The sequence below is a fragment of the Camponotus vicinus genome, unplaced genomic scaffold (assembly GCF_025532165.1).
Source record: "Camponotus vicinus isolate PSW18456_S1 unplaced genomic scaffold, iyCamVici1.0 SCAF_10, whole genome shotgun sequence".
Taxonomy (NCBI): domain Eukaryota; kingdom Metazoa; phylum Arthropoda; class Insecta; order Hymenoptera; family Formicidae; genus Camponotus; species Camponotus vicinus.
Genome location: NW_028141946.1, coordinates 13,396,572 through 13,415,642, shown reverse-complemented (window position 1 = coordinate 13,415,642; position 19,071 = coordinate 13,396,572). Strand labels below are relative to the sequence as shown.

General features: G+C 30.5%; 2 protein-coding genes across 8 annotated transcripts in view; both read right to left on the bottom strand.

The window, feature by feature from the left end:
• Positions 1–19,071, bottom strand: part of LOC145960497 (uncharacterized) — a 260,066-nt gene that overhangs the window by 102,470 nt on the left and 138,525 nt on the right. The gene's annotated exons all lie outside the window — the stretch shown is intronic.
• Positions 7,371–13,043, bottom strand: LOC145960463 (uncharacterized). The gene is made up of 7 exons (XM_083079965.1): positions 12,697–13,043; positions 12,054–12,174; positions 9,770–9,983; positions 8,798–9,643; positions 8,485–8,720; positions 8,228–8,399; positions 7,371–8,132 (listed from the first exon to the last, which is right to left on the bottom strand). Exons 2-7 carry the CDS (start codon positions 12,168–12,170, stop codon positions 8,002–8,004), a joined length of 1,716 nt encoding a protein of 571 aa, XP_082936091.1. The 5' UTR covers positions 12,171–12,174; positions 12,697–13,043; the 3' UTR covers positions 7,371–8,001.

Sequence of the window (19,071 nt, the reverse complement as noted above, 5' to 3'; positions counted from 1 at the left end):
ATTACTTATAAATCTCGTTATCTGCTGAATTCAGAGTCACGAATTATCAAATCAAGCTGTTTGCACAGAAGTGGAAACGTATACTAGTTTTCAAGAAATAAAAAAACTAAAAAAACGGAGTCAATAACCGCCACGTTCTCGATTCGTGACTTTGGGTTCGACAGAGAGCGGGATTTAAAAATAATTGAAGAGAAAAATATACAACCTTTATGTATGTCAACTATTTGTTCGAACTCTGATCCGCTATATTGGATTTGCTATTTTCAATTTGGAAAATCTGATATTAGGTTTGGATTTTGCAACCCCACAAATGATACAAATTTTTATTGAAATCCAAAATTATTTTGAATTTTGATCCTCCATATTGGATTCACCATTTTGAATTTTGTAATTCTGGCTTCAGATTCGGATTCGGCGACCTCAATAATATTTATACTGACGTATTCATGCAATTTTAAAAACTTTTTTCTTCAATACACTTTTGGCACGGAAAGTTTCTTTTCGCTTGACAGTGAAGGGGTTAAGAGTCGCGATGTACGATTCTTGGAAGACGAGAAAGTGGCAAACAAACAACCAGTGGAAGTGTTTGAGCCTGCAATGGGTTCAAATTTTGAAGATGAAAATGAAGAATGTGATGTTGAAACAGAAGATGAGACGAAAGAAGAACGGTATGAAGAAGACGCGACAGAAAGGGAAGAATCTGATGAAACAGAAGAAAATTCGAATAAGAGAAATAATATTTATCAAACTCCAGAAAGAAATATTCATACACATGAGGAAACTATAAAAAGAGGTCCAGGACGACCGAAGTTAAAAACAGGCAAACCAGGAAGGCGCCTAAATGTTTATTTCACGAAGCAGCGAACTACACAAATGAAAGCTACGATGATCCAGTGGACATAGATGATATGTTGAGTCGTCATGACAAATCCTTGTGACTAGGAGCAATGAGTTCAGAGTACAAGTCATTAATGGAAAATAATACCTGGGAACTAGTCGAAAAAGGCCAAAGAACAAAAAGGTATTATCTAACAAATGAGTGTTTAAACTGAAAAGAAATCAGGATGGCTCTGTGGACAAATACAAAGCAAGATTGGTTGCACGAGGTCATGAACAAAAAGAAGGAATAGATTACTCAGAAGTATTCGCGCCCGTTGCAAGGTACGAGACCATAAGAACTTTACTTGCAGCGTCTGCAGAGATGGAAATGCATGTGCATCAGATGGATGTCATTACGGCATACGTTCAAGGCGACCTGGATGACGAGATTTATATGGAACAACCAGGTGGAGTCGTTACCGTTTTAGAACTCGACATACCGAATTTTTCAAGTAAATCGCAAACATATTTATGTTGATTTAACCCTATGCTACCTGTTGGTTGATCCCTTTCTATATTTATGCCTAGTATGTCGCTTACTGGACCTAAGTCTTTCATTTTAAATTCATTCTTTAATGTTTGCTTAGTTTCATTTCTATACTTCGCGATGCTGTTAATAAATCATCTACGTATAAAACAATTATTACGCTGTCATTTCCCTTATAGCTAGTGTATACGCACGGATTTATTTCTGTTCTTTTCATACCTTGACATGAAGATATCTAATCTCCTATACCAGGCTCTACCAGCTTGTTTCAATCCATACAAAGGTTTTCGGAGTCTGTATATCTTATTCTTTTCGTTATAAACAAACTTTGACAGTATTAATATTTCATCTTTATCTATTTCCTGCATTAACTTGACAGTAATTTATACAAAATAACTTTTTAAATTAGTAATAAAATTTTATTGAAGTAGGATTAAAAGCGTTATTATGTTGAGTACGCACAGTGCCAAAGAAATTTTCTAACGCATCTTAATTTAATCATCGTGTAAATAAAAATTTTATAAGACTTTGAGATTGTTCTAATTCTTTCCACAATAGAAGTAATTTAATGATAACCCAACATTTGATTGATGTTATTGAACGTAATATTTTTTTAGTTTTAGTTATTATTTTTATACGTTAAAAAAAGCTAATGTATCATTTAAAAAAAGTTTTGTTCATTGAATTTGTAAATGTTTTTTTGTTAGGATTATTATTGTAAAGCGTAGAAGTTGGAATTATTTGGAATATCAAATAATTTGTTAAAACGATCTATAAATTTTACTGTAAATGCAGCTTTGATGGGTAATACCTAAACTTATATATGTATTAAGAGCAGCTGAAACAGTAGCGCTTGAAACCTGAGTAGCGTATTTTGTTTTCATTCTCTGAAAATTGTTAGGATTAATATGTGCATCGGTTAATGTACGTATAATACGATAAAAACCTAAAAAAAACCTTACAAAAGTAAAAAAAATACGCCAAGTACATAAAAAATATTCTACCTTGTATGCATGTTTAATAAAAAAATTCCTTAAAAATAATTTACAGTAATTTTCCTTTAAAAATCATTTTTCTAAGAAACAAAATCTCAACAAATAATTTTCATAAAAAAATATTAAAAAATAAAATATCAAAATTAAATATAAAATCAATAATTATTATTAGCCAAGTACTTAAGAGCAATTTCTAAATTTTATATAATGTTTGCCATAAAATATCAATTTTATACAGTAGAAATATTATACATAAATTCTTCATAAGAAATTAAAAATTTATATTTATTCAGAGAAAAATGATTTTTAAAATATTTAATGAGAATTAGGATTCCTTTAATACTTAAAACATTTTTTATATAATGTATATAATTTAAAAAAAAAAGTTTTGCGCAAGTTTTAAATCGCACAGTCTTTAAATCGAAATAAGTTATGAAAACTTGGCGTGCCCGGATTATTTACGTTATAAACAAATATATCTCCAATAAAATGTAAAATATTAGACATTATGTAATTAAATATTTAATCTTTATTTTTATTACGATCCGGGCACGCCAAGTTTTCATAACTTACTTCGATTTAAAGACTGTGCGATTTAAAACTTGCGTAAAACTTTTTTTCAATTATATACATTATATAAAAAGTGTTTTAAGAATTAAAAGAATCCTAATTCTCATTAAATATTTTAAAAATCAATTTTCTCTGAATAAATATAAAATGCGTTTTAATTTCTTAGGGAGAATTTATGTATAATATTTCTACTGTATAAAATTGATATTTTATGGCAAATATTATATCAAATTTAGAAATTGCTCTTAAGTACTTGGCTAATAATAATTATTGATTTCATATTTAGTTTTGATATTTTATTTTTTAATATATTTTTATGAAAATTATTTGTTGAGGTTTTGTTTCTTAGAAAAATGATTTTTGAAGGAAAATTACTGTAAATTATTTTGAAGGAATTTTTTTATTAAACATGCATACAAGGTAGAATATTTTTTATGTACTTGGCGTATTTTTTTGCCTTTGTAAGGTTTACTTTAGAGGGATTTCACACCTTTTTGTAAAATTTTATACCCTTTCTGCAAATTATTTTTTGGGGGAAAATATTTGCATATTATTTTTAGGGATATTTTTTTATTTTTGAAAATTGTTACTGCACAGTGAATTAGTCTTTCTATAAGTCTTATCTGACGGCATATATTTTATATTTTTGTGGTACACCGTTTCTGAAACATTAAATTTCATTCCCAAGGTTTTTAAAAATTGTTATTATACGCTTAATTAGTCTTTCTACATATCATAACTAACAGTATAGATTTTATATTTTTATGATGCTCCAATTCTGAAATATGAAATTTTACCCTCAAGGGGTGGTTTTTAAAAATTGTTATTATACGGTAAATTAGTCTTTTTACAAATCTTATCTAACGGCAGAGGTTTTATATTTTTATGATACTCCGTTTCTGAAATGTTAGATTTCATCTCCAAGGGGTGGTTTTTAAAAATTGTTATATTATACGGTAAATTAATCTTTCTACTAGTCTTATTTAACGGTATAGGTTTTATATTTTTGTGGCACATTGTTTCTGAAATATTAGATTTCACCTCCGAGGGATGGTTTTTAAAAATTGTTATTATACACTTAATTAGTCTTTCTACAAGTCATAACTAATAGTGCAGGTTTTATATTTTTGTGATGCACCGTTTCTGAAATATTAGATTTCACCCCCAAGGGGTTTTTAAAAATTGTTATCATACGGTAAATTAGTCTTTCTACAACTCATAACTAACAGTACAGGTTTTATATTTTTGTGGTGCACCTTAGTCTTTATAGAAACCTTAACTAACCGCACAGATTTTATATTTTTATGATACTCCGTTTCTGAAATATTAGATTTCACCTCCAAGGGGTGGTTTTTAAAAATTGTTATATTATACGGTAAATTAATTTTTCTACATGTCTTATCTAACTAGGTTTTATATTTTTATGATATTCTGTTTCTGAAATATTAGATTTCAACCTCAAGGAGTTGTTTTTAAAAATTATTATTATACGCTAAATTAGTCTTTGTAGAAACCTTAACTAACCGCACAGGTTTTATATTTTTGTGGCGGACCATTTCTAAAATATTAAATTTCACCATCAAGGGGTGGTTTTTAAAAATTGTTATTATATGCTTAATTAGTATAACAAACAAGGTATAACAAACAGGGTATAACTAACAGTACATATTTTATATTTTTGTGGTGCACCGTTTCTGAAATATTAGATTGCACTCCCAAGGGGTGGTTTTTAAAAATTATCATTATACGCTTTATTAGTCTTTGTAGAAACCTTAACTAACGGCACAGGTTTTATATTTTTGTGGTATACCGTTTCTAAAATATTGGATTTTATTCACAAGGGGTAGTTTTTAAAAATTATCATTATATGGTAAATTAGTCTTTTTACCATTCTTATCTAACAGCACAGGTTTCATATTTTTATGATACTCCATTTCTGAAATATTAGATTTCACCCCCAAGGGTTGGTTCTTAAAAATTATTATTATACGCTAAATTAGTCTTTCTACAAGTCATAACTATCAGTATAGGTTTTATATTTTTGTGGCATACCGTTTCTGAGATATTGGATTTCACTCCTAAGGGGTGGTTTTTAAAAATTATTATTGTATGCTTTAGTCTTTGTAAGAAACCTTAATTAACGGCGTGAGTCCCATTTCTGCGACGCATCATTTTCGAGATATTATTTTTTATCCTCAAGGGGTGGTTTTTGAAATTTGCTTTTATAAGGGATGGTTTTTGAAAATTGTTACTATACGATAAATTACTTTTTTTTTTAATTTTATTTAACAGCAGAAGTTCCGTATTTTTACGGCTTCGTTTCTAAGATATTAAATTCCACCCCGAAGGCGTAGTTTTGAAAATTATTACTGTACAATAAATTAATCTCTCACACGTACATACACACATACATATACATATCACATGTATGCACGCATATGATTTTGTCTCTTAAAGCATTGTACATATCAAAACAATAATCGTATGCGCACGCTGTAAACGCCGCTTGAGGGACAAACTCGCTTTCCCAGTCAGAAATGATTTGTCGAAAAGACGTTGTTTCGACATTGAAAATGAAGATCGAAAAATTTCGAAATTTCTATTGATTTCGATGAATTTTTGACTCCAATTTCGATTGATTTTCGACGTCGAAATAGAAACTCGAATCGATCTTCCTAATCCAATATTGAGAAATCTTGTAATTTATTTAAAAGAAATAAGAATAAAATATAAATAAAAAGGTTCATCAATTTATATAATTTATGACAGTAGTAATAACACTACTGTGAAAATTTTGAATCAATAAAATAGACGTAAAGAAATGATTGAAAAAAAGTCAATTAATTTATATGTATATCATTAATATTTTTATATTATTAAATTTAAACTTATATATATATATAAATTTAAATTAAAAAATTAATGATATATATATAAATGATTACTTTTTTATTCAATCATTTCTTTACGTATATTAATTCAAAATTTTTCAGTGTTACTATTGTCATAGTAATTATATAAATGGATGAATCTTTTTAATTATATTTTGTTCTTATTTCTATATGTATATACATATATATATATATATATATATATATATATATATATATACAGGGTGAGTTTTAATGGTTGTGTCAATCTTTTTATCATGCGGGAGATTACCGATCGCAATTTTAATAAATTGATCGATACATAGATGTCAATTAATTGGATCGACCGTATCGAAGGCCGAAATATAATGTGTACAATTAAAGCAAGTTAAAAGCTGAAATTATGTAGTATGGATTTATTGTTATTGTTAAAGCTACGCACTTATTATTATTATTATTATTATTATCATTATTATTATTATTATTATTAAATAAATATATTATTATATTTATTATTATTATTATTATTATTATTATTATTATTATTATTATTAAAGCTACGTATACATATTTAATATATTAAAGCAGTAAGAATACATATTTAAAAATTCAGTTCAAATTTAACACTAACGTTTTATGTAAAACTTTATTTCAAATTCCGTATTTATTTTTATGATAAAAATTTTTATTATTGTTATACGCTAAAGGTATGTAGTATTTCTGCCTTCTTGAAATAAATAATAAAAAAATAATAATAATAAATGCGTAGCTTTAATAATAATAATAAATCCACACTACATAATTTCAGCTTTTAACTTGCTTTAATTGTACACATCATATTTCGGCCTTCGATACGGTCGATTCAATTAACTGACATCTATGTATCAATCAATTTATAAAAATTGCGATCGGTAATCTCCCGTATGATAAAAGGATTGACACAACCATTAAAACTCACCCTGTATATATACAATGTATCCTAGACCACCCGTACACCCCTTTTCTTTCAAAAACTAAGCATTTTAGAGAAAAACGTTTTCGACAAAAATTGTATAGTTTTGAGGGGAACATAAGATGGTGTCATTGGTTTGACCTTGGATGGCATCGTTAAGGTGAGGTCAAGGACACCTTTAATTTCTTAAATGGAACCCCCTATTTTTTATTATGTATTCTTATAGCTTATCTCGAGAGCTTTCCAAAACACTATAATAAAGTATTTCTTCATTGAGTACTTTTCGAGTTATGAGGCTTGAAATAATTTCTTAATTTTACATAAACCATAAAATATCTAGTAAAATATTCATTTTTCGATTATCTTACCTTAATACTTTTATATGCAAAATAACGGAAGGAATCAATTGGCGTAAAAAAAAAACATAGTTGTTTTTAAGAAAAAATATGTAATTGTTAATTGCAAATTACATATTTTTTTTTAAAAACAACTATGTTTTTTTCCCTCACGAATCGGACACCCTGTATATCATATATCTTCAGGAAGGAAAGACATTTCGATTTTTACATATAATAATAAAAAAGGGAGGATAAAATATATGAATTCTACAATAATGGTAAGTTTTATAAATAGTGAATACATATATTGATAATACATATAACATTATTGCTATTATCATTATTATTTATTATAAATGTTTGTCAAAAGAATATGTTAATATTTACCAACTAGAATTTATATAAAAAGTCGGTACTTTCTATGCCAAAGTGTGCATATATTATGTATATACATGTACATATATATATTATTATCTTTGGAAATATCGCTTAGAATATTTAAATGTTTTAACAATATCAAGATCTCTCTATACGCTTTCTAAACTAAAATATTATACATACACAATCATTTATCTAACTCTGATACATGAAAATAAAAATAACCATAAGAGAGCCCCAATATAGCTAACGTAATAATATAACGTAAAAATATAAAGCGTTTTTTAAGTAAAATTATCACATTTTCTTTAAAGAGTTATATAAAAAGTAATCTTATCAAAGACTCTGCCATAAAATAACAACAATCACATTTTCTTTAAAGTATAAAAATAATCTTATCAAAGCACAAATAATCCCATACTGTTGTGTGCAAAATGCTTACGCAAGAAAAGTTGATATATTCATGAACCCATAAGTAATTAAACATTTGATATATTATTTATAAAAACACTACTCTTGTTCCGTCGTAATTTTAAGATTTTTTCTTCCTATTTCCCAAACTGCCGTCACACTGCTTGCGCCATTTTGCATCTTTTAACCACCCAACCAAAGCTGCATTTGCTTCAGTAAGATCACTATTCGAAAAAGCTATTTGAAGAGTTCCTAGAACAAGACATGTACATATATAAATATCAAACATTTTGCATCTTTTTGCATAAAAATAATAAAAAATCCAACGTATTAATGTAAATAATTACCTTGAAACAAATCATAAAGTTTAAGAGATTTGAAAGCAATTTTCCCATTACCTCTCTCACAATTTATTTCACTTGCCAGTGTATTAGAGAGTAATTTTGTTAGCATATTTGTTGCGCTTTTCCTTTCGGGATTCTTCACGCTTAACTTCATATAACTAGACATGTAATGACACTGTAAACGAGAAATAATGAAACATTAGTAAGCACATATAGAAGGAAATTTTCTTTAAAAAATCAAAGAGAAGTTATTTATTGACAGCAGCAGCTAAATTATGATCCGCTTCCAAGAATTTGTTAAATTCTTCTAAATCTTGTTTTGTGTTAAGCGGTAATGCTGGCATTTTTTCAGGACGCGAAATTCTCTTTTCTGAAGGTATTATAACTCTCATGAGCTTGCTCATGTTCATGTTGAGAATACCTAGCTTTCCAGAAACTTCTTCCACTATAACAAGTGTTCTATCAAGTTTCGTTTTGAATAAGCTTAATGTCTCCTCTGCAATAAACATAGTAGAAAAATTAGAATCACTAAAAGCAAATATTGGTTTTACACTCATATCACAACAAAATTACCTTTGTTCTTATCATGCAACTGCTCTTTAAATGTTGTACGTCCGTACGTACGATGGGAAGTGCTTGAATTAGATAATTTTGATGAATGTTCGCAGTTTGAGTCACTGCTGATGTTCTTAGAATTACGATTAAAATTATCGGTTGTCATAGAATCTTGCGTTGAAGTTGGATGAATAAACAAATTGTCTTCAAGTATTGTATCTTGCATCGGTGATTGTACATTTGAAAAAAGATTTTCTTCTTCTTGAACAGCACTTGTATCAGAATTAGCAGGACTATTTGTAAATAATGAATTGAAAGAAGTTGGAGAAGATATTGACACAGATGATGACACAGGTTTTAATGGACTTTTTACAGTCTTGCTTAATGAGGTTAATAATTCTGGCCTTTTCATTTTCGAGGCCGCAATTTCTTTTGCTGTTTGAATTTCTTTTTCTGTCAAGTTCACGTTAGAATGTTTAGAGAATGGCCTTTTTGTTTTAACCCTTTTATTTACGTTTGTTTCTTCAAACTTTTCTTCTTGAAGTTTTTCAACCTCACTTAACTTAATAGTAGAGGAAGCAGAAACATTCCTCTTCATCAGTTTTGAAGAAGTATTGGAATTTGAATCACTATCACAGTGTTGAGTGTTGGAGAAAGCTTTCTTGAGAAACACAGGAGGAGGAGCAGGAATAATTTTCGTCGTTAATTTTAATGAGACATTAGAATTAGAATCACTGTCTGATGATGTAATTTGTCGACTCTTTTTCCTCCTTTTCCTTCGACTCATGTATTGCTCTATCTCAGTTTCATAATTAGAATCAGCAAGGAATCCAGAAATAGCTGCACTGGCTTTTGGATAAGTATCTAGAAAAATTGTTGAAGTATTTTAATGTGGGTGTATATATATATATATATATATATATATATATATATATATATATATATATAAAAGAGTGTGTGTGTTCACAAAAAAATAAAATAAAATTTTTCTGTAAAATCTCTTCACTTCCACATCGTGTTTTGGCCAATTAGTTTTAAAAGATTCTTCGGTTTTTACTAGTTGTGTTACAGAGTTTGAATTAAGGGGCCAATATGTTTTTTCGCACATTTCATCATCAAGATCTGTGCAAATCCACTTTCTTAAACCAACATCAAAATATGTATCTGGATCCTTATTTGTTGGCAGAAATTTTAATACAACAAACTGTGAAACAGAAAATAAGAAGTATAAATATATTACGTTCTATAAATGTTCAGATTATTTATGTTTCTAAAATGTTTAGATTATTAATTCATGTAATGTGCTGCATGGGCTTTTTTCATTAAGGGAATAGTGTGAAGTAACGGCACACACAACCAAGTTTCTTGATTTGGAATCAAGTAGCACTTGCATTCTATATTATTGAGAGGATATGCTATTCTCCTCTCCTCAAGCTGAGAAACACAGATAATGCTTAGTTCAGAAGAGGGAAGTGAATATGTATAAAAGTCTTCCTGTTTTTGAAACTTACAACCAACAAAAAATAGAGTTCGATGTCTATAAACAAGATTTTTTAGCAAAACAACATTACCGTTTGATGTTTTAAAACAAGAGTCCTTTGTACCTATTCTGAAGCATATATTACCAATGACAACTTTACGATATTGTGAGCCACGAATAATTTCATTTGCAATAAAGTGTTTTAAAGAGAGTACAAACTGATTAGGCTTAGAATCCAGAATAATTTTAATTTTTTCCTTTCCTAGATCACGTCTAGCTATCTGCTGCAACGGTTTATAGCATGACATCAGAGAATCTTTAATTGACTTTAGACGATTTTCATAACGAAAGGCACTAAAATTATCCATAGTACCATGCTCTTGACATTCCTTACTTAAGTGACTGAGTGCACATTATACACTACAAAACTCTTTCCATAAATAACTACTGAATGAGAGATAAAAGTTCTGATGAATTGCTCAGCAAAGTGAAGATGAGTTCGAATAAGAGTAGAACTAGACAAAATGTATGCAGCGCTGTGTAGAAGAAGAAAATGTTTATAGATATTATGATGAATTAAATTCTTGAAAGCAACGATGCCGTCATATAAAAGTATGCGACGAAATTCAGTGGCCTTGAATAGTTTAAAATCGTTTAGAGATCTTGGCTTTCGATTAAAATCTTGGAAACAGAATTCCCTAAGAAACACAAAAAAGCTTCAGATATAAGATTAATAATATCTCCATGCAGTTTCCATGCTCTAACCACAAACAACCAAAAATGAAGCAATCTTTTAAACACACCAATATATAGAAGGTGCATTGCATCAAGACGAAATTGCGATACAAGCCCAGTTCCTAATCTTTCAAGTGGTGACATTCCTTCGTGATGTTGAGGTTGCTCGCGATTTCTGAAAGATTCATCTGTACGGAGGGGTTGATTAATGTCTATGAAAGTAATCCTATGGTTATTATATTCTCCAATGACGGTGCACTTCTCACAAGCTGCGTAACCTGAATGTCCCTTACAACATTTAATAAATGCTCTTGCAGGAGCGTCTAAAATATAATTTCTAATTATAACTTCATAATTGTTGCCTTCATATTTATAGCCATTATGAAATAAATCTTCTAATTCAGTTATATATTTTTCTAGATATTCTTCAATATTCTGAGGATCACTTTTTCCACAGTAAATGGCAATAATAAAAGGTTCATTTAGAGTCCCAACAAGATGCCCTAAAATTGGCCAAAATGTAAGTTTGGAACTTTTAAAGAGCGGCAAACCATCAATATTAATATCAATTATAATCTTTTTATGAACTTGCAAATAATCTTGTAATAACATCTGATCCAAATTAGCTCTAACACCTTTGTACCATAATTCCTCTCCATTTTGACAGATATTTATTTCTGGATTAATATTACTTTTCAAAAGTGTTTTGTAACTTTTAGGCATATTAGGGAAACCAACACTGAGATGTTTTAACAAATTATCGACTTTTAACATAGAAAGGACACCTAATTCAGAAGTCCATGCTCGAAGTGATTCAATAACAAATTGTTCTATTTGAGCAACATTTCTAAAAACCATCGCATTCTCATTTTCGACTTCACTTCTATCAGACTGTGGACTCTCACTCAATTCACTCTGTGAATCAGACACAATATGTTCAGCAACCTATTCAACTTGTACAGATGTATCACTATTATTACTTTCTTCAGGAACATCACAATAGCATTCATCGTCAGCAACATCTGACAACACTAAATTTTCTTCAATATTTGATGATACCTCTGAACTATTATCCGAAGATTGTACATATATCTTATTGATTTTCATTTGCAATTCATCGGCTTCAAGTTTTTTCATGACAGCTTTTGCAGCTCTTCTACGCAATTTTCTCTTCATAGGCCTAGAAACAATCTTAGATAGTGACAAATTATAAAAAATGAATTTAATAACACTTCATTAAGAAATACTAATAGATATAACATTATATATATAGTATTATAACAAAAATATTAAAATAAATAAAAAAAAATATAAAAAAAACAAGAGTTAATATCTCTTATATTGCACTCGACTAAGGCCCCTGTGCATAATAGAGAAAATATTAGAAATGTGAATAAATATTAAGCATTAAGCTTACTGCACAATACAAAAGTATAATTAAGCAATAGGAATAAAAAATAGAAAATATTCATCAATAGAAGCAGGGAATATCTATTGTTCCCTAATATCTATCTGCTTCTGTTAATGGAAATTTTTATTCTCTATTCTTATTGTGTATACTTTTGTATTGTGCAGTAGGCCTATTTAATGATTAATATTTATTCTTATTCCTAATATTTTCTCTACACTGTGCGCAAAGTCTAAGAAAATTACTAATAAAAAATAATAGCCTAACCTAAAAATAGTAATTTACAAAACTTACCGGATTTTTTTCCATTGTGTGCTAATAAATGACTTTGTTATAATTGCTTGTTATAATAACAGTTAATCACTATGCCACACACTAATAAATAATGTAACAAAATCCTGGTTAGAATGTTTTATCAGAAAAGTAAATTTCTTTTCCTATAGTTTCACTGAGTAACACAAAGGCAAACGGAAGGCGGGAAGACGTATCACCGTAGGCGCGCGCATACTGTTATGTGCATGCGCATATATGGATCACGTGCACAATATTTTACAATCAGATGCTTTCCTGAATCGACATCGTTTCGATGTTGTTTCAACATTCAATTTCTCCTATATTTATAATGATGTCGAAATGATATCAAAACGATATCGTTTCGATCCCTGAATAAAAAATAAAAGAGAGAGAGAGAATATCAAATTATATATAAAATATATTTATCTAAAATATCAAAAATTGCATGAAACTTCCAATAAACTTTTCATAAACGCACTTTTATGTTGCTCACAAAATTCAAAATTCGACGCAAATTTCGAATCGACATCTTTTCGATATGAACGATGTTCAATCGATATCATTTCGATGAATCATTTCTGACTGGGTTGCGTGTGTGCGTGCGAACTTTGACTATAAAAACATAGACTGCTAGCAACTAAGTTCAGACTTGTAGCCAAGATGTGTCGCGCCGCCATCGACCATTGAGTAATGCAGGAACTAAAATGAATGTTCAAATGTCTGCATGTGTCAATCCAACAGTGAAAAAGCACTCGTTTTTTAAAAATAATTCAAGTTTATTTAATAATACAAAAGATATCAAGATGGTTAATTATTGTTTTGTAAATGGTTGCAGATCAAGTAAATATAAATCTAAAATTCCAATGTATGGGTAAGTCAAAATTAATCTCAAATAACATATCTTACAATTTTATTTAGTTATTATTAGAATTAAATATTTATTATTAATAATTATTAAATTGGTTTTAAATTGGTTTTAAATAGAGATATATTTGAATATTTTTCCTTTTACAGATTTCCCAGTAAAGAAGAATTTCGCCAGAAATGGATAAATTATTTGATACATTTAAATAAGCAAAATAATGCAAATGCATATACAAAATATAGCAGAATCTGCATTAAATATTTTATGTGCACGTTTCTTTAATAATAATATAAAATAAATATAAAATAATATAAAATAAAACGAACTAATCTAATTTTATATTTTTTCAAAAAGTTATATATATTGGATTTCACATACACACAACATGCAACAATAGATGCAGTTTAATCGTTCAAATTTCCCGGTCTTTGGTCGATGGAGCGGGGCTTATATCACAGAGATGTTGGATACACTCGTAGCATTGTTTATGAATGGAAAAAGTGGGGGACTGGCGGTCCATGTTTCTATAGTCAAAGCGTGCGAACATATGTACGTGAATCTAAACCTGGAGAAAAACGAAAAATGTCACAATTCTGATATTCGATCATCATTTCTCAGGATTGACTGCACTGATTTTATTCAAACTGGTCGCAATCGAAAGCTTATATTCACATTATATAATAAAAGTGCCATTAGATTTTTGGTTACGGCTTTAGTTTATTAAATATCTTAACCGAAAGCTTACTTGACGTGAAATTCCGGATAAGCTACTTGGTAGCGCCGCGTCGAGAACAGTGACTCTCAATGCTCGGATCCTGTTTTTTATGTACTTGGCGTCGCGACGCTACCGCGTCGCTTGATATTGCTATTTTTGTCAGCGTTATACAAACCATTTATGTATTGCCACAATGTAAATTTATCGCCATTTACATAACTGTGCCGTAGTAAATTGTTTCTCGTTGCCTTCATTAAAAGTGGTAAATCAAACATATAAAACATTTTTTTTGATTATTATTTTCAAAGTACTGTTTTTTAATACTGATATGCAATAATTCAGACAGCTTTACAAAATTAGAACCCATATCTGAGATAACACAACACTTTCGTATCAATATTTCTTAAACCTATTATAGCTTCATGCAAAGTATTTAATAAATGAGAACTATCAATAGTATAGAACTTGAAAAAAATGTCAATGGTTGTTTTCAAGATCAGCATATGCCTCTGACTAGTATTACAGCAATATTGCAAGCAGGCACACAAATATTATTCAGTACACATATCATCTAATCCCATGTCTTTAAAATCTATAACTTTATCTCTAAAATAAATGTGCTTTTAAACACATTTCAAAACATATATAACGATGCACCCCGCAATGCATCGTTCCCGACGAACAACGGCCGGAAACTGCCGCCCGACGAACATCGGTCGGGCATAGGCAGAGGCGTGATACGCCCATTTTTAATAAATCGATAACATCCGGATAAGAATCGAGAGATCGATTATCGCGACATTGCCGTCGGGAGCCGACACTGACAGTTGAGAACCCGCGCTCGGCACCCCGAACTCCCCCGGGCGGACCCGAACCGCCCCGATATTTTTACCGCCGCCCGGTGGGAGTAATTACCGAATACGCCGGCGCGGGTAATTAACCGAGTATAAAACGGGCTCTCGGCGGTACAGAAAGACAGATCCTTCCGATCCTTCTTGAGACGCAGAGCTAGTCAGAAGGCAAGCAAAGCGAATATCGAGAGAAATCCTTGCGAAATTAAAAGGTAGTGCGAACGCTGCCTCTACCGATCGATATCGGCGCCTTGGAAATCGCCTCCGAACCAACATCCGAATATCAAGCGTCACGCCTATCACGAGGTGGAACTTGAGCCGCCTCCGACGCTTACTAGCGTCGCGACCAAGGCTACCAGATTGCACACGCTGCGTCCAGCGGCGGCACGATTTGTATCTCCACCACTTTCGCACACTAAGGCATAAGCTCTCATCCGTGTACGCTCGACATTCGGTCATCTTCGGTTTACAGAGGAAGACGGATAGATTAGCTTCTATCCCCTTCTCTCCTGAGAGGTCTAGTGTATCTTACTTATCTCTCTGAATACAATAGCTATGTGATCCTCGAAATCTCGAGCTGGCGAGTTGGCGATGCAAGTTGCATCGTTGCAAGTATCGCAGCAATACTTATTATCACACATAATATTTCCCTATTGATTTCTTTTTTATAAAAGTTCATATGTTGTTTAAGAAAGAGAATATAACATATACAAAAACAAATTTTACATATTTTTATCTAAATTTTTATCTAACATATTTTTATCTAAATTTTTCCACTCGGCCAATATGTACGCTTTTTTATTGAAAAAAATTTCTTTAAAAAAATAATTGTAATAAAATATTTAAATTTATTTTAATAGAATTGTATTTTTTATTATTATTTTGTATTAATGTATGACGTACATCTTGTTGCTCAACGGAAACTGCGAGAAGGTGATGGTCTCTTCCGTTAAAAAGGAAATGTAAAAAATTTAATAAATGAATAATAATAAAAATAAAATTAAAATAAAATAATAAAATAATGATAAATAATAAATAAAAATAAAAAATAAAATTATAATAAAATAATAAAATATAATCAATTTTCTAATTGATAAAAGGTCAAAATATTATTTCACATTTCCTTACATACATACATACATATATATATATATTGTTACGCCCGGGGCGGGGACTTCGATAGATATCGAAGTCGCGCGGTAAAGAGATCGGCCGCTCGCGGGACGCGCTAAATAAACAAGCACTTAAGAAAACTAATGAACTTTAATGCACTGCACAATTACAACACAAACGGTAACTCAGAACGTAAATACACAATAATAATAACACGGATCGACTCGTAAGAGAAACGCGTCCACACAGCCTGACAGCTGGCTCCAGACTAAAATGACAGCCGCCGCTGTCAACAACCTCTTGACAACGGACTTCTTCTCGTTCCACGACGGACTCGACCGCGACCCGAACCAGGGACGTAACACTTGCTCCCCTCTCGAAAGATTGTCGTCCCGACAATCACGTTGTGGTAAGTCTTCAAAGGAATCTCGTCGTATTTCAGCTCCCGACGTGTCTCCATGTTCTCCCTGAACTGCTGTTGCAGGTTACCGAACCACACGTCTTCTTGGGATCAAACGACTTCGCAGATTCCAACGACTTCACTGATTTTCTCCTTAGAGAAAAATCTTCAGGCAAGAGGGGGGTATCTTCCCGTGGACCCTCCGTTCTCCCAAGAGAACTCCTCAGGCCCCTGCCTCGACATTCGCCCGAAGACCCACGGGAAAACCACGGGTCAAAAACCGTGGGTGAGGCAGCTTAGATCCCCCGGACTTCTTCTCGTTCCACGACGGACTCGACCGCGACCCGAACCAGGGACGTAACAATATATATATATATATATATATATATATATATATATATATATATTGTTACGTCCCTGGTTATATATATATACAGGGTGACCCATTTTAACTTAGGCAGCCAAATAACTCGAAAAATAAGCAAGATAGAGAAAAATGTTTTAGACAAAAGTTGTATGGTTTCGAGGGGGCCATAAGATGGTATCATTGGTTTGACCTTGAAGAGTCATTTGAAGGTCACGTGAAGGTCACATCAATTTTTTTAAATGGAACATCCTATATATTTTTGTACATTCTTGTAGCTCATCTCGAGAGCTTTCCAAAACACTATAATTAAGTACATTTTCGTTAAGTACTTTTTGAGTTATGAGGCTTGAAATAATTTCTTAATTTTACATAAACCGTAAAATATCTTGTAAAATATTCATTTTTCGATTACCTTACCTTAATAGTTTTATGTACAAAATAATGAGAGGAATCAATTGGTGTAAAGAAAACACATAGTTGTTTCGAAGAAAAAATATGTAATTTGCAATTAACAATTCCATATTTTTTCTTAAAAACAACTATGTGTTTTCTTTACACCAATTGATTCCTCTCATTATTTTGTACATAAAAGTATTAAGGTAAGATAATCGAAAAATGAATATTTTACAAGATATTTTACGGTTTATGTAAAATTAAGAAATTATTTCAAGCCTCATAACTCGGAAAGTACTTAACGAAAAGGTACTTAATTATAGTGTTTTGGAAAGCTCTCGAGATAAGCTACAAGAATGTACAAAAATATATAGGGTATTCCATTTAAAAAAATTGAAGTGACCTTCACGTGACCTTCAAATGACTCTTCAAGGTCAAACCAATGATACCATCTTATGGCCCCCTCGAAACCATACAACTTTTGTCTAAAACATTTTTCTCTATCTTGCTTATTTTTCGAGTTATTTGGCTGCCTAAGTTAAAATGGGTCACCCTGTATATATATATATATGTATATATGTATATATATATATATATATGTATATATGTATATATATATATATGTATATATGTATATATATATATATATTTATATACAGGATGAGCCATTTTAATTAACGCACGCAATTATTTCGGAAACAAAGCATTTTAGAGAAAAATGTTTCAGACAAAAGTTTTATGGTTCCGAGGGGGCCATAAGATGGTATCATTGGTTTGACCTTGAAGAGTTATTTGAAGGTCACATATGAAGGTCACCTTCAATTTCTTAAATGGAACCTACTATTTGTCATTGCATATTCTTGTAGCTTATCTCGAGAGCTTTCCAAAACACTATAATTAAGTACCTTTTCGTTAAGTACTTTTTGAGTTATGAGGCTTGAAATAATTTCTTAATTTTACATAAACCGTAAAATATCTTGTAAAATATTCATTTTTCGATTATCTTATCTTAATACTTTTATGTACAACATAATGAGAGGAATCAATTGGTGTAAAGAAAACACATAATTGTTTCGAAAGAAAAAATGTAATTTGCAATTAACAATTACATTTTTTTTTCGAAACAATTATGTGTTTTCTTTACACCAATTGATTCCTCTCATTATTTTGTACATAAAAGTATTAAGGTAAGATAATCGAAAAATGAATATTTTACAAGATATTTTACGTTATTATAATGAAATAAAGGTCCGTTAGATAAAATCAATAAAAATTAGTTAAAAGGCTACAAGGACCAACGCAATGGTGGAAATATGCAAAAAATAATAAAACGGTTATTACAATAAAATAACCATATGAAAATGTTTATTTAATTTGAACATGACAAACGCCGCGTTTCAATCCAATTCGGATCCTTTTCAATGTCGACTAACAAAGTGAATAATAAACATTAAGATAAGATTAAAATTAACGGTCATAGGAGAAATGTAAATAAGTTTCGGAACAACGCAAAGTCAAAAAATCGGAAGCAAATATATGTACAATAACGGAAAATTTAAACCGTCAATCACAAAAAAGGAAAGAACGCATCGCATTAACGTATCGCCACAGAAAACCCGAAAGCTCGTACCGCATACCACCAGTATACCGTTAAAAACGAGATGATCCTCT